Raw genomic sequence first — 24,676 nt, 5'->3', positions numbered from 1 at the left:
AAAGCAATGTTAATTTCTTCCACGAAAGTACTATCACTTTCTTTTCGCTCTGTTCGATCAGCTCGATGTATCTTGCGTTTATCGATTCTCTCGCGAGTAAGCAACTCGTAGGAAAAATCGAGAGACGGAGACACGTTTTCTTAAAGGAAATCTCTTCAAGATTTATCTCGTGAAAATGGTATCATCTTGAATATCCTGAAGAATTTCGTGTTAAGTTATATCTTGCGGTAGGATCAATATGAAATATTCTTATTTGATCGTTCGCAATGACACGCGAATAAACGACGAGCACGTGTCATCGTGAGAGATCAATTTTTTTTTTATTTTTTATTTTTTATTTTTATTTTGTTATTTTCTTTTTCCTTATGTAACTGCACGATGATGCCACTACCACGAACGTAATAGAATAGATCTCGCAGTCATGAACATTAATTTGTATCGTAGGAACGAACGACGCTTCGCAATCGTGAAGTCGAATGAAAAACGAGCACTATGAAACGGATCGATCTAGAAAATATCGGTGTATTTTTTGTTTTGTTGAAAACGAAAATAATAAGAAAAACAACGAAGTAAGAGAAAGAGAAACGAAGTTTCAATCTTCGTTACAATAATGTGTATACATATAAATGCTACCATGAGGTGGTTTACATGCCCCGACAACTTTTACGTTTACTTGGTAAGCAGAAAGAAACACGCGAGGCATCACGTTCTTTTTTCGTGATTACTGTTAATTATAACAAGGGGGATAAAAAAGAGAGAGTAAAAGTCAAAACATAAAAGGAAACGGAAGATGGGAAAAAAACAACAATAAAAAATTAAAAAGAAAAAAGAAATAACAAAAAGAAAGAAAGAGAAGAAGAAAAAGTAATACGAGAAGTAAGGTAAAGTCCTTAGCATGCATTGTCGCTGCATACATTTTCGTCGAATTTCCTTGTCGTTTACTATTCTTCTACAAACATCGACGATGAAGTTTATTCTTATACGATGGAACGAAGATTGTCGTGTAGTCTGATTCGCATTGAATCGGCCGATTTATTCATTTGGCACGATTCCGTGAGATAAGTTTACGTATTACCCTGATTCAGGTCTTTTTCAATTTCTACTCTCAATATTTGATAAACTAAAATTAAGAAACAAAGAAGATATAAAAGAAAAAAGAAAAAAATATTAATAAATAAATTTAATAAGAGAACAAAATTTATTAAAAAAAAAAATAAATAAATAAATAACTAAATTTGAAAAGAGAAAAAAGAATATTTAACAATGTTGTCATCTTAGCGATAATAAAAAGACTGATAAGAAGCATAAAATTTTCGATGTACCTACGAGAGAGAGAGAGAGAGAGAGAACAATTCCTCTATATAGGATGATCGATAATTTCGAATCAAGGATACTTGCTCGTACCTCGTTAGGCCATCGTAAGAGTAGAAACGAAGAGAAAGGATGTTCGACGAGAGCCCTACGTATTAATTTTCTTCGTTATCGGACTATCTATGATATTCGAATTTCCGTCTGCTATGAACAACTATGCCTGAAACTTATCCTTACAACTTATCCCTACAAAGGAGCATATACTTTTGTTGAAAGTAAAAAAAAAGAAAGAAAAGAAAGAAAAAAAATAGAAAAGAAAGAAAATTATTATCGGACAATGCGTAGAAATATCTATACATTTTTTTTTCTTTCGATTATTCTATCTCGTCTCTATTCTTTCTAATAAAATAAATTCCAAATCATAATTTTCGATCATTTCTGATTCGACCTTTAATTTGATTATTTTACTTCTTTGCGTACTATGGCAATAATGTCATCCTTAATATTAGATCGAGGAAAATCCTAATCTTCGCATAAGCTTCATCCTGGTTTTAATATATTATCGCGTGCTCATAGGTAATTCGTTCGATACACATACCTACGTATATATGCGTTTATAATAATCGCGTTCTTCTACTTCTATCTCACGTCTCGTATTTTCGAACATACCCAAGAGTTTAGAACGCCAAGCTTACGCGATTACCGGAACACCTACGCTAAGCTCGCGTTACTTCCGTTCGCATACATCATTCGTTGAACGAGCGTGATTACAAATTACATATCCTTTCATCGAGCGTGTGTAAAAGTAAAGAGATTGTTATTGTTTGTTCTTAGCGTCTAAAAATAATTCGCAAATGATTATTATATATGAAAATAAAAAAAAAAATAAACATAATTTTTATACGGAAAATTAATAAAAAGAAATCAAAAACAAAGGAAAAACATAAATGATAGAGAGAAAATATTATCCGTTTTTTGTTAAAACAATTTCAATTTTTCAAATTTTTCACTTATTCATATCGTTTTCTCTTAGTGTTTCAAATTTCTCACTTTTGTGTTCACTGAAAATAACGATCGCTTTCTTAGTGAAAGGAAAGTAAATTAGCCAAGAGACTTACGGTTAGGATCCTATTGATTAATTTTTGTCCTGTCTCTAGCAACCGATCTTTTGCGCCCTCTGCGGGTAAAGTGCTCCAACGGTTCGATCAATTTGCCTAAACGTATATAATCCATAATAAACGAATGCGTACGTTCATATAAAGGAAACATAGACATATACAGATACGTATGCATAAAACGCGTTAAGAAGCATCCCATAATTCGATCCGAAATATATATGCTTCTAATCCATTTCTTTTAATCTATTTCTTTCCACATTCATTTTCTATATGAGAGTTACTTTTACAGGGACAAGTTGGAAATCACGAACATAAGAGGAGATATATTCTTGATCGATCGGATATTTCATTATACCAATCATTTTTCATCTTTTTATCCAGACCTTTAAGCCCATCATCATCGTCCTTCTAAATTCGCGAATACCTTAAATCTCTTGGCAACTTTCCACACACACACCCACACACCCACATAACCATGCTTCACTAACAACGTATATTTCGTAATATGCAAATGAAAATAATCCTGAGAAAAGGTCGAACGTTTCGGTGATAACGTGATGGGAAGTCGAGCTTAATCTATAGAAAGTATATAAGGGCTGTATATTTTTTTGCCGAGTCGGCCAGCCGCTCGGACGAATTTCTCCATCGTCATGCTGGAAAATGGTCAAGAATAGCAAAGCTTTGCTTGCTTGTTGGCAAACGCCAGGTAATGAAATATGTGATACACCACGTTCGGCTCTTGTAACGTCGCCAAAAACTTTGATGTCTGCTATGACATGCTTCCTCTGTTGTTTCTCTCTCTCTCTCTCTCTCTCTCTCTCTCTCTCTCTCTCTCTCTCTCTCTCTCTCTCTCTCTTGTTCCATTCTTTTTTTTTCTTTTTCTTCTTTTTCCTCGTCGAAACGAGTGTACAGAGCTGACGACGAACGATATTACAAGACCAGTGATGAATTATCCTTAAGAGACTTTTTCTTTCTTTTTTGTTCTCTCTTTAATTTTTGGTCATCGTCTATCTAAATTCACAAGTTCACGAGATTATTATCTCCCTTCTCTATCTATCTATTTATCTATCTATCTATTTATCTATCTATCTATCTATCTATCTATCGGCTTGAATCATTATAGAAAATGGTCTCAGCTCGAACTACATTTCGGTCTTCGCAGAGCAGTGTAGAAATTGGTGCTCGACTTTGGAACACGTTGATTTTCTTTCCCTTGTTATCACCATCCTCTCTTCTTTCTTCGTTCACCGAATCTACAAATGCGAGTCTAAAGAAATAGAGGTGGGGGTGGGTGAGGGCGTGGGAAAAATAACGGTATAGTTAACAGCTACTAATTTTGTTGAACATTTTTTTCGCGTATCTCGACGGAATTTAAGGTAACGAAGCGAGTATTCGGGTTATGTGATGTCTTCTGCATGTATGATGCAACAACAGCAACGATAACAGCACCAGCAGCACCAACAATAACAGCAAGTAGGCGTAGTTAGATACGAGGTATTACCAGCATCTACGTTCGAGCATGGTAATTACTTCCTGATCATGGTGTGTACGACATAATAACGTAACAAAGATGAGTTCCTCGTATTCCAATAAATGTTTCAATGTTTTCTAGGGAGCGTCATATGTATATATGTGTGTATCTGCATGTGTGTCTCCGTGTATATATATATATATATATATATATAAAGAAAGAGAGAGAGAGAGAGAGAGAGAGAAAGAGAAAGAGAGAGAGAGGAAACGAAATTTATGGAAAGGACTCATTGTATGGGAGAAGGATGGAAGGAAGAAGAGATCGGTCATAAAGCCTAAAAGTCCGACTGAGAAGTGATCAAACCACTCTCAGCCGTTTCCTCGCGTCGTCATAAGGGCCTCGTTACTTCCCCGCACTCACATTCGCAGTGCATTGGATAACCTCGCCGATCCACGCGGTTGCTGATCGAGTGGTCGCTGGAACAGAAAGAATGAGAGTGAAGATTTAATAACCAACCGACAAGGACTTTCTATCTATTTGACCTGACCTATAAACGTTTCTTCGGCGTTGTTTACATCGACGTCCTTTCACCAACATCTGTTTTTATTTGAATACACTAGCATTTATACATACATATACATATATATATATATATATATATATATATATATATATATATGTATGTATGTATTTCCGTTTCTTTAAACTTATATATTCCACATATTTCATTTAAAATCATTTAAATCTATTTGATGAAATCATTTAAAATTAATTTGAATTTTAATAATAAAAAATAAATAATATTTCATGTATGTACAAACATATATCGAAAATTTGATGAATTAAATAGAAACGAGGAAATATTTCTTGATCGTGTCAAATAATAACAAATATAAAATTGTTTGAAATATTTCGCCAAAGCTCTCCTACAAATTCTAATTATCGATGCCCAACGAAACGGTTAGAAATAGACATAGTTAGAAAATATAGAGCGTATACATAATTGTCGGTCAATGCAGTAACGTAATGCATAAGTAATATACAACGGAAGAGCGGCCGACACATCACGAATGTCACATATTCAGCCTGACCGATATATTTACGAGTTGATATCATATGTATGGGTATGTATGTGCGTGTATATATATATATATATATATATATATATATATATATATATAGATAGATAGATATATTTCGGTGACGATTTATTCGCGATCATTCGTCTCGTAAATCTGTGATCGATCAATCCAATTGAATATATAAACGTTCCTATGTGATGAAAAGGGAAGTGAAAATTTAAGAGAGATAAATATTACATTTCCTGCACTACTACCACGACATATGAAATCTAACAATCCTCTAACGTCGAATTCCACCAAATTCAATATTATTATTCCTTTCTTTTTAATGGATTCCATTGACGTGAATCTCAAGAGGGAAAAATGTTTTAACCTAAATTCCAAAGTACGGCCTTCCTGATTAGGTAGGTGAAGGGAAGAATGGATGATGGCCAAACTCTGGTCACAAAGGCTCTATTGTCAGATAGAGAGGGTACTGCCGTGGATAGGCAAACGTACGGTGTGCTCCTTCGGCAAAACGGAACAAGCGAGAAGTGTCTGTTATAGCTTTTCAAAGGCATCGTCGGGCGTTCGCTCTTTCTCTCTCTCTCTCTTTCTTTCTCTGTACATCTGCACCCTTAAGAATATTGCATGTTCATATCTGAGCGGTTTCATCGCGATAAGGCGTTCAATACATATACACTGATGTATGTTTGTCTGTCTCTCTCTCTCTTTTCTTTCTCTTCTCTCTCTCTCTCTCTCTATCTCTCTCTCTCTCCCTCTCTCTCTCTCTCTCTGCCTCTTTCTATCTCTCCCCCCACTCTCTCTTCCTTTGTGAACGACGATAGTATGCGACCTGAGATTTTACAATGGCTGCTGCAAGAGTCGTGGCTGTCTACATAGACCAAGAGGGAAATTAAAGGACCACGACGAGAAAAAAGACGAAATCGAAAGAAGTCGACGACGAAAAAGAAAAGAAAGAGAGGGAGAAAGAAATAGAAAAAAAAGAAAGAGAGAGAGAAAGAGAGAAACAGGACAATCTAAGAAGAATCCGAGAAAGATGGATGATTATAATCTGCGCCTAGATGAGAAAAGAAAAAAAAGAAAAATTATTTTACAATAGATAGACACGTAACCCTAACCTACATTATATATTCAAGAAGAACGAACGAACAACTATAGTACTGACCATAAGCTGATTTTATCAATTGGACGTGCCACGCATTATGACTCAATAATACTACTCGGGTGGTGTTTTATGTCGTATGAATCGCGTGTCGCACGCATCGAGCACTAATTCTTTAATTACATGCGTTCTATTCTATTACTTTTTAGTTTTTTTCATATTTTCGCGATTTATTTCTTTATTTCTTTATTTTATATATATATATATATATATATATATATATATATATATTCTTTTTATTATACTTAACGTTCCCCTGAGAACGAATTTATGGCTGACGTTTCTTCACGCGACAAATCAACTTGGATTCGCTTGCGAATCTCGAAAAATAAATAACCAATTTATCAATCTTCTTTCCCTATCGTTTTATATCAAATGTTCGATCAAACTCGATTTCTTTTAATGCAGAAAATATACGTATATTTTTTATATACTTTATATATATATATATATATATACATATATACACATATACATATACATATAGTATGTCTAATGTATTAATATATGTAACCTGTATATTAACTTGTTTTTTACAAATTTACGAAACAATTGGGATACCTCTATGTACATCCATGGATATATGTTATAACTTTAGTAAATCTCACCACACAGGGAAAATATCAAAAGGATCAAAAGGCTATTAGATTACATATCGTAATGATAACGAAAGAACAAAGTCCACATGATAAAAGTAGCAAAGAGAAGCTTATCCATGTCAGATTCAAGCTCACTCAATGACAGAGCATTATAAATCTGGACACACTTTAATAAACGTCTCTGTTCGACAAATCCAATTTTGTACTTTGGTCGTCAGCATTGAGCTTAGATGACCTTAAAATTTATATCATTCGCTATTCCATCGCTCGTAATCATAACTTTTCGTTCTGAACGATACGAAATATCTTCCAGAAAAAAAATTTCAATGTGTTTGCTTTTTTCTGTCTATCTCTATCGCATATTCACATATACATATATATATTTTTTTCTGGCATTTTAGAAAAGTCACTTTTGCGTCTATCGAAGCGAAGTTTTCAAAGTAGAGTAAGAAATTTAGAAGAAAAACAGGTGAGTTTTTGATATCCACGAATTTTTCTTTTCCGAAGCTTTTAATGCAAGAAGAGTATGTTAGAAGAACACGAACTTTTTCGTTGGTTCTTGATAAGGCTAAAATACGTATGATACGTTTCGCCTAAATCGCCGTTTTCAACGGATATAAAGCAGCAGCCATCTGTCTCTCTCTCTCTCTCTCTCTCCCTCTCTCTCTCTTTTGAATCCGCCCTTCTTAAGGAAAATTAGGATATTTCTGATCGCAGCTGCTTTTGAGCGGAACTCGTGCGTGCCTGCTCTAGTTAGCGTGATTATAACGAATTTACGTTACCAGTGAGAGAGCATTTGATCGTTTCTGCTTTTATTAGTGCACGCTTCGTACTTCGATTAAGTCTATGATTCATTCTATCTTCTCGGCGCGTGATGTTATCTCTATGTAGTTTTGAAGATAACTTCCAAGTTCTTTAAGCATTGCGTCAGAAATTGTGTGCAGCAGTTTATTGTTAACGAGTGAAATTACATGTGTAATAATGTATCTATAATAATGTATATACATATATGTATATGAATATTCGTAAATAAAACGTAAAATATAAATATAAAGACACGAATTATGTTCGTCATGAGATTCTATGTATAATAGTAAAAGCTCGAAATAAATGAAAGGTAAAAATAAATACGTGTAAAGAGATAATTCTTTTTTATCTTAAAGCTTTCCCCTCCTGTCTCTCTCCTTTCATCCAACTCGTGACATTGATCTACTCTTACAAGCCTTCAGTCCGTTCCACCTCCTTGACCTCTTATGTACGAAGAATTATGATGCGAGACTCTAGGATCGTATTGCAATATCGCTGCCAGTTTTATTCGCTCGTTGTGTGGGAGGTAGCCGACATGAGAAAAAAGAGAAAGAAAGAGACAGAGAGAGAAAGTCTACCAGAAACATTTTTATGCTTTTTCACGCCTTTTGAATATTCAAAGATATGATCAACGAACGCCTTCTTAACTCCTATCTACATTTATAAATAATTGGACTCGTCTATATTCTTTAGAAAAAAGAATTTCATTTAAAACAAAGTTAGACAAATACTCATATTTTCTTCTAGAAAAATATTTAAGAAGAAAATATCGTTCATCAGCGGGACAAAAAATATCCCATCTCATTATACCGTATCTCGCATAATTAATGACAAAAAATGATAAAAGATGGATCGATAAGAACGACGACAGTAGTCAAATATTCCGAAGAAAATTTATGCCTTCACATCGTACTCCAAATGGAACCCTTCCACATGTTCTTATTTTTTTCTCTTTTTTCTTTTTTTTTCTCCTTTTTTTTCTTTTTCTTCTTGTTGTCCTCCTCCTATCTCTTTCACCGTCGACAGACATAAAGACGGAAAGTATTTTGCATAATCTCATATCGCTTTGTAAATTTATTCTGGAACATCACCGACTTGCACGCGGAGAGGTAGGAGGTCAAGAACTTTATGCAAACGAATTCAGCTGTCCGCGAGGCGGTACTCGTGATTTTTAATCGCGCATTAAATCCATATCTCAGGATCGAAACGTCGCCTGAAATTCAATTAATTTAACATCCAGTTCATTCATGGAGATGAACGAACGCTTTTGGGTTCTTTGTCTCTCTCTCTCTTTTTCTATCTTTCTATCTTTCTTTATTATTCACTTTTACTACAACGTCTTTTGGGAGTACACCAGTTAACGTCGAATTACCAAAAGTTTGTAGAAATAAAAAAAAAAATGAGAGGAAAGAAAAAAGAAAAAAAATGAGACAGGGAGACAGGGAGAGAGAGAGAGAGAGAGAGATAGAGAAAGAGAGAGAGAGAAAGAGAGACAAAGAGAGAGAGGAAATCTGGATAACATAAAATTTAGGTTAACTACTAGGGTTAGGACAACAAAGCAGAGGCTTTCTCGTCGAATCCGTGACCTATATCCTTTCCAAGCGTAGGTAACAGTTTCATGGCGTCTGCGATGTGAGCTCGGAAATCGAAATTATACTACGGTATGTTTTCCAAGTATACATTAACGTCAGTTTTATTTCTTCTTTCTTTTTTTTTTATCCGGCATAAAATTTTAAATATCTAAGAATTACAAATTACGAGTTTTGTCGTTTGGTGTGATTCCTATACTTTTCATCCTGAGTTCTTCCGCTCTATTATCGTCGTCGTAATAACGCCGAGTAGACGTCATGTCTTCCCTTTCTCTGATAATTAGCTTCCGATAATTATTGGCGTTGTGGCCGATCACTAGCAGTACCTTCATCCGTTCAATGAAATTTTATTCGTCGTTCGTTTGTGCTAAATATGAACGAACAGTCATTATCTACGTCATTTTTTCGAAAATGCAATACTTACAAAAGATATGTGTCATGGAAATAGAGAAATGTGTAATGCGTTAAAAAAATATTCCAATGCCTTTTGAAAGTTAATAACTTTTTCTAAATTGGACAAATACATATCAGGATGGATTAAAAGTTTCTAAATGATTTTTAAAAATCAATTTTTTTTTTAAGAGTTTTCTGACTAATTCTTGTTATATTGTAACTGCAAATTTAGAAATTTTTTTACAATTTAAAAAAAAAATTAGTCTTAAAGGTCTCAGAAAAGAGTAATCGATTTTTAAAATCATTTAGAGACTTTTGAATCACTCTATATATTCATTCTCTTTCAAGAGTCTCTTGATAAAGAATTTATTTCATTTGTATTTCTTATTGCTGATATAACAAAAGATAATTATTTTTTAAATCCTTCATTTACACTAATTTCTTTACATCTATTTTTAAATTCAATACGCTTTTCGTAGTCCAGAAAAATTAATTCAATTTTGAAACGAAGTCCGAATATTTCTTTTTATTCGTTGTACCTACGTACTCACTATATGTACTTTTCTCGTGGGACAAATTTGTACTTACACTCGCTAGACGAGAACAGTTCGACAAATGGCACTTTTAAGGGCCGACAGTTAAGTTCTACTCTAGTGAGAGCTTAATTCACGCTGGGCTGTACGAAATTGTATCCATTTTGTGTGCATCGTGCATCAAAGATTCGCTTATTCTTCAACGATTTTTACTCGAATTACTTCGTACGTCGTGTCTACGATTCTTCTTTTTGTCAAATCCCAGATGGCTTTTATCGTTATTAGAGGGGAAAAAAGAAAAGAAAAAAAAAGAGAGAAATAAAGTACCGCAAGTAGAAAACAAATTTCCACGTAGAAAAGCTTTAGACCAATCTCAAGAGATATGGTCGGACTCGCTTACGATTATAACGAGAAAATATATTATGCAATTATGGAGCTTTTTGCGGTAGTCCACTTTATGCATATGCAGTAAATGGTAGTATGCGAAGGTCGTGACCTGGTCAGCGAACAGGTGCGAAGCCACCTATCGATTTCCTTTAACCGAACGACCGACAACCGACAGGTCGAATTCGTTCGTTCGGTTTAACGTTCATTCAACTTCAATAACGATTCGATCTTTCACCTATTGAAATAAATCAAATGACGATGATCACGAAGAAGAGAATGTAGATATAACATGATTTATTAAATTCATTGAAAAGATTTCTTGAGGAAAAAATCATCTCGTGTAACTTATTACTTCCATTTTTTTCCTTCTGAAAATACGTTTGCACATAAGAAAAAGAAAAAGAAAAAAGAAAGTAAAAAAAAAAGTTTAGTAAATTATTATTATTAGATACATCTTCCTACGAGTACTTTACTTTCGAACTTGGCTCGTTAACGAAGCAAAAAAGCAGAAATTTAAAAAGAACCAATCGAGTGTTGGAACTCATCCAAAAACTTTTTGCAAAATGAAAAAGGTCCTATCATTCATTGATCGCGAAAACGCATTTTTCACTAACAAAATTAACTCCATATTTCTCTACTTATCTTTTTCTTTTCTTTTTTTCTTTTTTTTTTTTTATTTAAATATTTTCAAATAAATTTGTCCTAATCAAATTTCTTCATAATACTGATATTATGGGATTGAACTAATCTCGTTTTCAACTAGAACGATCGTTCAATTATTATCCAACGCAATCTAGACGCAAAATATACAATCGATCGATCGATCGATTCGATCAATTCGATAAATCATTATTTCACTAAACTATACCTAATCTAATTATTCTAATAGACGCTTATTAATTCGTCTATTAGATACACTTCACCATATACGTATTTTAACAATCCCATTTGAAATTACGAATTCCGTGTTATTATTCCTACTCAGCACCATGAATATTATGCGGATAAGCAAGTAATTAAATTATACATGTGTTGCTTCTCAATATGTCCCTAAACGTTTGCGAAAATCATGGTTTGGAATTTTATAGGTAACTAGAAAAGAAAGAAGAAAAAAAGAAGAAAAGTTAAAACCAAATCATCGGTAATGGCGAAATAAATGAACTCGAAAAATGTTTATATAGAAAAAAAGGATTTTACAATAAAAAAGAATTCCTAGTTTTGCTCATTGTCAAGAAAAATGACGACGACTACGTAAAGATAGGTAAGACTTCATGAATAATATATGTCATTGCGAAGAAAATTTGCGCACAGAATAACGTCAATACGACAACGGGTCTTTCCAAAGATAAATTTGTTATTGACCGAAGTATCAAGTATATCTTATATTAAGGGTATAAGAACGCGATTAAAACTTTTCCAGTAATTCTACATTGAAAATAGATATAATACATAGATATCTCTTATGCGTGTTCATTCTTTTTTCTAAGAAAAAACAGAATTTCCTTCGATGTGTCTTTTTGTTCTTTTTCTTATCATTTTTTTTTTTATTTCCAAGCAATATGAAATCATGGTAAGTTCATTAATTTCAATCGAGTCGGAGATGAAAATTAAATGACGATCGATAGATCACAGTAGGCATCGTTTTGTCAAACCAGTCCTGTCCATCGAGCGTATGTCGACATCCTCCATACATGTATGTGTATACATACATACGCACGTACATATATAGATATATACGATAAACTAGTTAGTAGCACATCGACGCTCTACATCCAGGTGTGTCGCCGCGTCCGTCAGTCATTTTGTCGGTAAAATTTATCACGCACGCAAGACCGATGGCCGATATCTAACAACCAACCTAATGAGAGCGACAGTTAGACACATTTGGTAGAAGCACGCTTTCCGCTCGTTATTTGTTACTGATCGATGTCGATAACGTCATAAGATTTCATTGGCTAGATGATGGATATACATTATTTATAATATTTATGAGGACGCGAAATTCACGAAAAATGATATCGTTGAAAAATAATGAATAATAATTTTATCCTATGATGATTTCATAAGGTTAATATCTATTATGATAAATATAAATACGAAACGAATTTTCAGATCATCGAAAAATCTATAGGAACGAGGCACTAGGAGATTCGCTCGAGGCCGATGCTGAATAGTGTAGTTTCTGATGTCATATCCTTCGTACAGCTTCCATAAATGAGATTGGAAATTCATCGAACGAGAACAATCTAGGATATCCGGTCTATCAGGAGATTTTAATGAACCCAGAGGCGAGTTCAATTTGGACGGTAATCTTTAAACGAAAGTGACGATGACAAACGTTAATAATATAAATCGATCGATCGTTGGACTAGATTCCTTTTAATTCTCTGTCTCTCTTTTTCTCTTTCTTTCACTACCCGTAGTGTTTTATGCAAACCGATAAGTATCTACGGCATTTCTTCGCGTTAAGAAAAGCCGATAAGTATCAACGGCATGGTAAACTTACGATTCACGCTCCTTCGTTTATCGTAAAAGTCAATCTCTATTCAATTTCGTTAAGTCGACCCCACAATAACGAATCGCAAGGTTTTGTTTTTAAAAGGACGTTTCGATAACGTCACGTTAACGTTAATGGACCGATGTATTCCAACGCGAAAATTCGTCATATAGAAAGTAATACGACGTATGCTTTGAGCTTTATGTTTTTCTTCACGGATAATATATTTAACGAAGTTTATACCTCGAAAGATATACGCGAGAGAAGGATGAAATAAAATCGACGAACTAAATAACTTGGAAATAACGCGAGGAAAAGATATAAAATTTCATTTCTACGTTTCTTCAAGCTTTCTTTCTTTCTCTCTTTTTCTCTCTCTCTCTCTCTCTCTCTCTCTCACTCTCTCTCTCTTTTTTTCTCTCTCTCTTTTTCTTTTTTTCCGTATCACGCTATGAAGAACACAATCTAGATAGAGAAAAAAATCTTGCTGGCCAGAAATACGTCATTACAGCATCTACAAGAGAAGCTAGCACTCCATCTTAATTCCCCTACTTCGCTCAAAATTAAAGTTACTAGAGCCAGAGGCTTTTTCTTTTCCGTACGAAGAAATACGTCTCTACTCAAGAGACCAAGCAGAGTAATATATCTCGAATGCCTTAGGTGCCATTGAAATTCTCCAGCGAGCTAACTTGTCAATTTATGGAAAAAACCCTTAACAAAAAATCTTTTCGCTGTTCTATGAATAACAATAATAATAGCAATAATAAAAATATTAAGAATATTAAGAATAATAACAATAATAACAATAGTAAGAATAATAACAATAACAATAACAATAACAATAACAATAACAATAATAATAACAATAATAATAATAATAATAATAATAATAATAATAATAATAATAATAATAATAATAATAATAATAATAATAATAATAATAATAATAATAATAACTATATGAAAACAAACATAAGCTTACATTAAATTATATAGAAAAAAATAATAAAATAATATTATTATTTTGACACTCAATGGCGGATTGAAATTATCGAAACATTTTCTATCGCATTAAAAAAATTGTACGTAAATTTCTCAGATTAAATAACGAAAAAAAGTATATAGTTGTTAAACATATCATTCGTTCACTTCACTATTATCTATTTTAATTTGGTAGTAAAATCTAGAAATAATTTTGAAAAGAGAAATAATCTACATAATGTAAATAATGATAGATAATATTATAATAATGACAATGATATAATATCACAAAGTAAATAACAAGGAATACAATTAATTCAAAAAATTTATTATCTCTCATCCTCTACGTCTTCTCACGTTAAAGTGGCTCGATGATGAAACACGAACTACTACCTAACCATTTCTCTGATCGCTCGCGGGTATTGACATATCGAATGAAAAGTTTCCGTCATCATGGCGTAAAAAAAAACGATTCGCTTCGTCGAATGTTCGAGGTCAAATGAGAATGAATTTAGCGTATTCTAAGAAATGGTGTATTTTTGTAAACAACTCGCAAAGTAAAAGTCAAAGAAATGATTTTAATCTTGTTTCGTCGCGCAATCACGTTGGCCTTGTAGAAAGAAAGAAAAAACGAAAAATAAGAAATGCTGTAAGAAAGATAAAGAAACACAGAGAGAGAGAGAGAGAGAGAGAGAGAGAGAGAGAGAGAGAGAAATAAAGAAAAAAAAGAAGAAAGAAGGAGACAAAATTCGTTAGAGAGAGAAAGAGAGAGAGAGAGGAAGAATTTGGTGGTCGAATTAGAGCAAATCCTCTCGACCCCATCGTCTTTTCTTGTTCGTGAAAAGTAGCTAGAGAATAAAAACGAAGTGTTCGCGGTCGGGAGCGCCTAAGGGCGCTGAAATACAGAGTAGTGGCGGGGGCAAAAGTACATTCTCGACGCCCACGGCATACTACGGCACCTCGAAGGGCACACCTCGCACGTTCGTCGCTCAGATGCTCGCACCATTCTGACGACAAAGGAGAAAATCCATTGCGAAACTCGAAAACTCGTTTTTCGCTTATTCACTGTTCACCGACTTACTCTCTTCTATTTCCTTTCTTTTTTTACTTTTTTTTTCTCTTTTTCTTCATTTCCCATTTTTTTATTTCTTTGATTTTGAAATATCATTTTCTCTATTATATCCCTTCTGATATCTTGTATTACATTATTTTTTTCATTTAATTTACACTTATATCTAATATATCTTCTTTAATTTCATATATAAAATTAAGTTTGATTGAATCTGTTACATCATCTTTTCAATAAATTAAATAGATACTATTCTAATTTATAAAAAAGAAAAAAGTCTTCTTTTTCTCAATCCATTCTTCCTCCCATCGTCCCTCGTCTTTTCCATTATTTCAACGACAAGGATGCTCGGATCAATATCATTTTCCTAAGTGGCTCGTTTCGTGGTACACGTTTCCCCGTAATACCTGAGAATATAAGCCAACTCCTTTCTCTTCAAGGCGAATTACGAGTGACACCATTTCGGACATATCATTTCCTTCCTTACTTCCTTCCTTCCTTCCTTCTTTCCGTCCTCCTTACCTTCTTCCCTTCCTTTATTTCTTCCGAGTCTCTGGTGATTTATCGCATCAATGCGTTTCGATTGCTCGCCGATTCGATATGTTACTTTCGATTCGAGTAATGACTCGTATTGATGGATGACCTCTAAGCATCTTGTATTAGATATTCTTTCCTCTCTATATTCATATATATCGATCTATCGGAAACGTTTTACGTTATTCTATTTGATTTACGTAATGGAAGACACTTTTATATGATAAGATGTAATTCGTTTTCTCAAAGAATTTCTCTCGATCTTCGTTTCTATAGCAATCCTTATAAATTCGATCAATTAAATCGTGCCAGCCGTTCGCTCTCCAACCTCAATGCTCAATAATACCCGTAAAGTGCTTTTATAAATATATAGAATCTCCGCGCACGACTAGTGATACATTTAATGTTGCTTTCTTTTTTCTTTCTCCACGGATATTTCATACTCGTCGATTGTATTTATATATTTTATATTTTTAATTGTAAATGAATTAGACTCTCAGTAATGTGAGAAGATTGGAGGAAAGAGAGAGAGGGAGAGAGAGAGAGAGAGAGAGTGTATGTGTATCTAGGTATCATAGAAATAAAATTAATGTATTGATTATAGTCGTTTGAGATCTCATAATGACTGAATTTATTAATAATATTCCAACATGAAATTTAATTATTGATCATTCAATCGGATCGATTATGAAACGATAACGGAGCATATACAGACACCTAAATGTACATATGGATGTCTATTATTTACTTTTGTTTATATATGCATTGTCATACGATCGATAACTTCATTTTCATTTAGATTTTCGAGGTCTCGCTTCGTGCTGAGTTTTGTTAAAACCTTGAAAAATCGTATCCCTCCGTTAGAAATTCGTTTCTTGAAAATTTACAAAAGCCGAAGATATTATAGCAAAGTTATTAAAGGTTTAGATGTTATCCGTCGTCGATGTAAAACATACTGATCTTAATAAAAAAAAAATGTTCCGTATCGATTAGTATCGTTCACTTTTGCTTTTGTTCTTAATCGATAACACACAGTACGTTGCACAGATTCAAAAATTCATTAACTACATTATTGATTTATCGAATTTACCAACTATCCGGAAGCCATAAAAGCATATATCGACACAGGAATTTGTATATCATTAATCGTATTAAAGCTGAACCAATTAAAATCCCGAGAGGTAAAGAGAATTCGGTTCGTTGATTTCGCTATCACTAATACTAAATATTCTTTAATACTGTCCAGTAAATACAGTTCTGTCTTTATCACACTTTCCTAACAGATGCACTTAACCTTGGATTTTTTTCTTCATTCGTACGGTCTTAACTAGATTTTTTTCTATTATCCTCGAGATTTATAGGTGACCGTACTAGACGTCTAAAGTACGATGGATATTTTGTATCTCACTCTTTCTCTCTCTCTCTCTCTCTCTCTCTCTGTCTTTCTCTCTCTCTCTCTCTCTCTCTCTCTCTGTCTTTCTCTCTCTCTCTCTCTCTCTCTCTCTCTCTCTCTCTGTCTTTCTCTTTCTCTCTCTCCCTCTCTCTCTCTTTTTCTTTCTCTTTCTTTCTTTCTCTCTTATTCTCGTTCTTTCAAAATCGGTCCATCTCTGTCCGTTTACGTCGTAGCATTCCCCCTGTCGATCGAAGGGAAATTTTTCACTACACACGGCAATATCGCTGAATCACTTTCTATAAGATAAACAACAACGTCAAGAAGAACAACAAGGGAAAAGGGAAGACAGGAGAAGAGTGGAAAGAGTTAGGTAGTGTAACTCGAACGTAGAGAAAGGAGGCATAGTTGAAATTTCAATGAAAGACTTACACTAACCCACATAGCTAACCTCGTTTGTATAGGTAACTAACTTCTAGACTACGTTCGTGGAATTTTCAAAAATTTAGGTAAAACTAGGATGTTGAAACGTGTTTCGAACGGACACCAGCAAAAATGCTACATAAAATGGATACCACAACCGGGATTTCGCTTTTCCACGTTCTGCGGAGGGTTTGAGTAGTTGCACGAGCGGGACGTACGTCAAAAGTAATTAAACTACAATCGTGTCTAATGGCGAGCCAGATAACCGCTTGCTCCGCGAATGGTAGCGTCCGTTCGTTTTCAAGCGTGAATCGTACGAGGTTGTGGAACGACTGTTGAGATTGTAGCTCGATCGAATCGTTAATTTAACGCGATAGTAGCTTAAACATAGAGACGTCAGCAAGTTCCGGATTGAATTTTAGAAATTGATCTTCTATCGTCATTGATATTTTATTGTCAAATACAATATTTAGGTATTTGATGTCAGATATAATAAAAAAAAAAAAAAAGAAAACAAAAATTGCGGAATTAAATATTAAAATAAATTCGAACGTTAAATCGTTCCGTACCGACGGAATTTAACAATTACTTCTTTTACATATTATTTTTTTCTTTTTTTCTTTTTTCTTTTATCTCCTTTTAACAACCATTATCGATCACGGTTTAGGAAGGATAACCAGAAGAGAATTTCGGGGCAACATAATTTATCGGCTTCCTACATCCTCATGGAATTCTACGAAGCCGAGAGGGATCATACACGAGTAAGATAAACGTTATATCCGTTGGCTGAAATATCGGCCGCGAATTCGACCAATTTCAAAGTCTCGTATCTTATCCGTTGCATGAGTTTCTCCAGCTTCAACGCATTTCAAGACGAATAAGTAAGAAAGTAAGTACGTAGTTTTCTTATAAGGATAGTAGCAATTAAATCAACCTTTTGTCTCCGTTATCCATCCTTGTCACAGGGGTTAACCTCATTACATGGAAAGCTTCGTATAGTTAAAGCGTTCATTTTACCTCGACCCGATCTATGCATGCATACACCTATGTTGTTTATCTATGCTCGACAATCCTCCACCTCTCCTCCTCCTCCTCCTCTCCTCCTCCTCATCCTTCCTCCACTTTATACGTAAACATTGTGTGGTCGCACAACACGAAGCAATTAAGAATTGACATACCATAAAGTAAATTTTATATAAGCTTTTCTTACGATTTTAAATCATTTCTTAGTGAGAATTAACAATTTCGAAATGCGTTTCTCGTTTACTTATTCGACAAACGTAATAAAACAAAATGAAGAGAAGAAATAAGCGGTAATTAAATGAATTCGAGAGTGCCCTATCACAATTTGCTTCTTCGGAGGTGAATCATGGGGACGTCATAAACGACTCTTGGCTTACGCCTCGGTATTGCTAAATATTTAACGAGACACTGTAAAGACGAGATATGCTGTATTGCTAAAACTAGCTGCGTTCGCAACGACGATAGCTTGAATGTTTATAGCCAAGAGAAATGGAGAAAGATAGATAAAGCTTTGTAAGCATAGTGTTGCAAGCGCGAAAAAAAAAAGCCACGAGACCGATCGATTTGCGAAGGAAAGATCGATAACGTGTAGCTAGTAGGTTAGTAGATACTTAGCAACTCTTGGACGTGTTTCGAAGGAACATTGGAATAATAAAACTGACTAGAAGAAAAAGGAGAAGAAAAGAAAAGAAAAGAAAGAGAGAGAGAGAGAGAGAGAGAGAGAGAGAGAGAGAGAAAGAGAAAGCGAGAAGATTTTTTGTCATGTGATTCCCAAAAGGTCCAGTCCAATTAAAACTTTTCACAGCTATTTCTTTGTCGAGAGATCGACAATTTAAATCGTAAAAAGGAAGAAAATCAACTGCTCTGTTTTTGAAGCACGAACGATTTATCGAGAAGTCTACTTTAACGAGAAGGAAAGAAAAAGAAAGAGAAAAAGAAAGAGAGAGACAGAAAGAAAGAAAGACAGAAAAAAAGAGAAGATCCTTCTCGCTTCTTACGTTCTAATGCTGATATATGTACGACGAACAAGCCATTCTCACTTTCCATAGGCCATTTGCATTTTACCCTATCCAACTCCAGCTCTTCTTCTTCCTGTTCTCCCTCCTCCTCCTTCTCCTCCTCCTAACCCACACTTTTCAACTCTCGTTTATCCGTTTTCTACAAAATCGCGCTTTAATAGCATCATTCGCTATGGTGGATGACAAACGAGCCGGTGGAAGAAAAACAACTCAGTATTCGCGATGCGAATCCCACGGGATTCATCGGCCCTGACATTTAAACACGCGTCCTACTCCTATTTTTTGATTAGTCTAATACGCCTACACCAGTCTGAACGAGCAACGACAACACCCGAAGATAATCGTGAAAATTACTAACCAAAGCCCCGACCTGAACTTTCGAAATCGAATATAAAAGAAAGTAAAGCTGGTCTTCTTTGATCGCGTTGAAACACGCGATCGTTCGGGAAAATTCGATGAATAGTTCTTTTTCGTTCTTATTTTTTCTCTCTTTCTCGTTACAAGTAATTCGAGTAAGTTATAAACAAACACATTACGAAATGCAAAAAGTTGAACGTCTGTTTTACTCATACAAGCTGAGATCGATAGTATTTGAAATCGATAAATCTTAGTTCTCCGTGTCTGTCGATCGATCGTTAACACATCGAAGATTTTTACTCGTTCATTCTTATAATTTTTCTTGGAAGAAGAGTTTTAATGTTTTATCATAAATACCGATTATAAGGAAAAAACATTGACTCAAACTCTTTATCAAAATCTCTTTTTCAATATTTTCAATTTAAAAAGAACCATCAAACTTCTCTATATTAATAAATATACTATAATATAATAATATCTCGATTATATGAATAACTTGCGAGACAATTTAAGAGAAGATATATGTGTATATATGTATATATATATATATGTATATATATATATATGTATATATATATATATATGTATATATATATATAAAAGATAAAATTATTATTAAAGAATCGATTAAACCAGAACATTTTGAAAGGAATTATTCTCCTTTCAAATACTTTCTAATAAATCATGAGTTCGCTTTATGTATCCGTATAATCGTGATTGCAAGCGATATTGGTAAAAGCATTACCTGAGATCGTTAGCTCTGTGCATTCTCATACCACGCGGCGGATGTCGCGGGGGTGGCGTGCACCTGCAGTCACAATGCATGACGCAAAGGGCGACGCTAGTTGCAAGAGTTACAACCAAGGGTGCCGCGAAGAGATGAATGATCGTAGCTACATGCGCCTCCCTATTATAAGATGCCATCACGATGCTGCCGTTAACGCGACTGTAGTAACACGGAAACTTTGCACCCTCGTAACCCATGTCACGAGTGAAATTCTCACAATCTACGACCGGTGGATAACCGCAGCCCTTGATGTTAACAAGAAGTACCGCCTCGATGTCGCCACTCGTTGGTGCTGTCGTATGGGAAAAACAAACAATACATCGGATTTAATTTATTAATCTGATATTAAGTAACAAAATAGTTCGTACAATCTTTTTTCTTTTTTTTCCTTCATTTTCTTTTTTTTTAATTCTTTCTTTTTAAATTCTTTATCACATTCTGTATCTCACGTGGTTACACGACCTATCTACGCATGCGCGTCAATCGTTGAAAAGTGTACTAACATTAAAAAGCATACAAACTTGTTGAATTACTTAACAAAAAGAAAAAAAGAAAAAAGAAAAAGTAAAGATTACTATTAAAGAGAAACGGTGGATCTTACCAGGTGTAGCAGCGGTGGTCGTAGTTGTGGTGGTAGTAGTAGTCGTAGTAGTGCCACTAGTTGTTCCCGTATCGTTTTTCATACTATCGTTGTTCCAAGGTGAATATGTGACGTATATATGTGTACACCTGTAAACGTCACTGGTACATCCCTCCCGGCAAGAACTCCAAGTGCAATTGAAAAGACCCCAAAGTTCCTCTCGTCTGGAGGTTGTGCAGATAACCGGTTCCGGTGAGAAATCGGCGGCTAATGTACTGATCGCCGGATCAACGTAAAGCGGTACCAGGAAGAGGAGGGCGGCGCCGCCTGAGGTCGCGACGAAGGCCAACGCCGAGGTCGCGTAAAAGTTTAGCCGCTGACGGCAGGTACGCCGTGGCGGTCGGCGCCTCGCAGCGCCAAATCCTAACTCCAACAGTTTGCGACGACGTAATTCTCGTTCCTTCGACTCACGTGCCTCGTTTTTCTTCTTGTATCGTTCTTGACGATGATGATGATGATGGTGATGATAGTGGTGGTGATGGCGATCGCTACCACTTTCTCCTCCACCTCCACCTCCGTCTCCAATATCGCCTCCTACGCTCGAGCTTCCGAGGCTCTGCTGTCCGTAATAACGACGATGATGATGATGATAATCGTTCTGGCACTGGCACTGACAATGACAGTGACAGTGCCCGCAGCTCGCCTCCAACAGAAGATCCGAGCTGCTTCCACGCATCACCCACCTGCGGCTCTCAAAGAGGCGCCAACCCGATCCTCGTTCTCCTCGTTCCTTCGAATCTCCTCGTTGTCTTCTTGGCAGACACCGAATGACTCTCTGATAATCGCCACGACTCGGTGCCGCGATTCCCTCCTCTAGGATTCCTTCCGCTAGGACTCATCGAGCGTCCTCACTTACCGGATCACCGCGACCGATCCTTCTTTCTTTCTTCTTCTTCTTCTTCTTCTTCTTCTTCTTCTTCTTCTTCTTCTTCTTCTTCTTCTTCTTCTTCTTCTTCTTCTTCTTCTTATTTCTCTTCTTCTTCTTTCTCACTCCAATACTTTCAAGTTTTTTCGACCGATTTTCCGTCGATAAACCGATTGATAGCTCCTCTCCCTCTTATCTCACTTCTTTTCTTTTCCTTTCGAAACAATTTTTAAAAACAATTCTATCGATCATAATCTCTCATAGATTACGAGACCTTCGTTGAAACGATAGGAACGATGAAGCATCGCGAAATGGATCAATCTCCTGGATCATTCCTCGTGTAAATCCTCTTAAAATCGTTATCTCTGATCTTCAGATTGTATCGCAGGCGCGCTCGACGACAACAGATTCGATATTTTCAATGCCGTGATGGTATGTTCAGCCGCAACGGTATGTTCAACCGCGCGGGGCTTTACAAACCGAATCCGTGAATCGTTGCTAAGCCGATCGCGAATCTGGCACCTCATTGGATTCTCCTCTTTTAATTAGTGGAATGTACATAGCTCATTGGACTCAATTCGCGAGCAGGTGAAATTCAAAAACACTATAATTCCTTTCTTCGAAGTTTTATTACATTCTCTTACTTTTTATTTCATTTTTTTTCCTTTTTCCTTTTTTGTTTTTTTTTCTTTTTCGTTAGATTATATATCGTTGTCTCTCGTAAAGATAGGCCTTCAAGGGGAAAAAGTAAACTTCTCCACGGTAACTCACTGAAATCTTCATTAATGATACAAAGAGAGGGTCAGAGTCGTTGTCTTCTTCTTAGACCAAAGATAAAATTCAACTCAGCTAGTCGTCGTTTCCTTTAGCCTCTCATGATATCGTTCTAAATTAATTACGATATTCTCTCTTAAAGGAAGAAGATATCCCGTCGTACTCCTTGATATTTATTATTTTGTGAATGTCCTTTCGATGATTCTTTCTACTTGTTTATATATGGAAATAACAAGTAATCTATGTAACACATTACCATATCCTTTACTCTCTCTCCCTTTGATATCTGATTCTATCAGTACAATCTCTTTTTAATTTTTTTCCAAATCTTATTCACTTACGAATATCCTTCGGTATATAGTTCTTTTCTTCGAACGACTCTAGTTGCTCCTTGACATTTTCCAAGATGTCCCGCCTTTTCTATCGTTCTCCTTTTCTCAGAAATTTTTCTTTGTCGACGAGAAAGAAATATAGAGAGATAGATAGATAAATAGATACATAGATAGATAGATAGATAGAGAGAGAGAGAGAGAAAAGGAAGGGAGAGAGAGAAAGAAAAGGAAGGGAGAGAGAGAGAGAGAGAGAAAAAGAGATAGAGATGGAGATAGATAGAGAGATAGACGGAGAAAGAGAGAGAAAGAAAGAGTTAAAGAGTTAGACTGAGAATATTGAATCACGCGTTACAACGACGTTATCCTACGATCGATCCTTGCACGAACCACCTGTACTGATGTATACACGAGAGCTTTCTCCTCTCCTCAGGCGCGCGCTTTGTTATATTCTTCTTATATAAAAGAGAGGGAGAAAGAGAAAGAGAGAAATAGATAGAGATGGACAGAGATATATAGAGGTAGATAGAGAAAGAAAGGAGCATAAAAACAGTGAGAATTCTTGGATATTGACAACGGTAACGATGATAATGACGATGATGATAAAAAGGAGGAGGAGGAACAAGAGGAGATAGAGACGATAAGCCTCTTTTGCTCTTACGAAAAGGAGCCGTACTTGTCTGATCTTGTGTGTCCCGGCACCATCCGCCTCGCGGACCGCGAGTTAAAACGCGACTAGTCGTCCAACGTCGTACAAAAGTCCTCGATGGGACAGGCTTTCGTCCGAAACGACAGGGCGGGGTTCCATATGCGCATGAGCGAGTGCTACACTCCACCACCCTTATCCTCCTCTCTACATAACATAACTCCATCGCGCACTACGGTGCATCCTCCTTGTTTATGCTCTCTCGGCGAGTCCTTCCTCTTTCACCTCCCACCTTTCTCCTTTTCTCTCTTTCTCTTTCTCTCTCTCTCTCTCTCTCTCTGTTTCTGTCTCTGTCTTCCTTACTCTTTCTTGTTCTTTGATACTTCCCTCCTTTACTTTCTTCCACCCCTTCTACATATTTTCTCATTCCTTTCCATACGATCTCATCATTATCGTCCTTTAATTACGTCCAATAATTAATTCAATATTTTTTTATTTTTATGTTCTTTTTGTTTTGTTTTTATTTTATTCCTCCTATATCCTTTATATTCCCAAGTTATTATATAAAATTATAAAATTCGTCGATGAGCAACAGTTCAACGAATTTCAAGTATTTTTGGGTCAATATCAAGTATTTTTCTTTTCTTATTTATCTTATTTAATTTAATTTTACTTTCCTTTTCTTTTTGTTTTTTTCTTAAAACCAACAGAGAGAAAACATGGATTCGATCATGGTGATATAATAAATATATATATATATATATTTAGACAGAAATAGTATAGTTCTCAATCTATTCTTCGAGATACGCTTTTTCCAGTATATATACAATTCTCTTACGTATCGATGCACTTAAAGAGTGCAAATCCACAAATCCTCTCTTTTTTTT

General features: G+C 35.3%; 1 protein-coding gene across 4 annotated transcripts in view; it reads right to left on the bottom strand.

Annotated features, from left to right (window-relative positions):
- Nucleotides 1-23,862, bottom strand: part of Teh1 (tipE homolog 1 phospholipid transfer protein) — a 71,476-nt gene extending 47,614 nt beyond the window's left edge. For 2 of the 4 annotated variants that reach the window (XM_085656905.1, XM_085656906.1), the window contains exons 1-2: nucleotides 21,137-23,862; nucleotides 20,494-20,827 (exon numbers count right to left, since the gene is read on the bottom strand). In XM_085656905.1, the coding sequence (XP_085513031.1) occupies nucleotides 20,494-20,827; nucleotides 21,137-21,851 (1,049 nt within the window). In that variant the 5' untranslated portion in view covers nucleotides 21,852-23,862. Of the gene's footprint in view, nucleotides 4,377-9,387; nucleotides 9,510-20,493; nucleotides 20,828-21,136 lie in introns of those variants that run through there. The other 2 variants (XM_035881004.2, XM_085656907.1) reach the window with 2 other exon arrangements.
- Between the last annotated feature and the right edge of the window lie 814 nt (nucleotides 23,863-24,676).

The sequence above is a fragment of the Vespa mandarinia genome, chromosome 5, assembly GCF_050613455.1.
Source record: "Vespa mandarinia isolate Hongniang chromosome 5, ASM5061345v1, whole genome shotgun sequence".
Classification (NCBI taxonomy): Eukaryota; Metazoa; Arthropoda; class Insecta; order Hymenoptera; family Vespidae; genus Vespa; species Vespa mandarinia.
The sequence above is the reverse complement of the archived record's forward strand: the minus strand, read 5'-3'. Positions and strand labels throughout refer to the sequence as shown.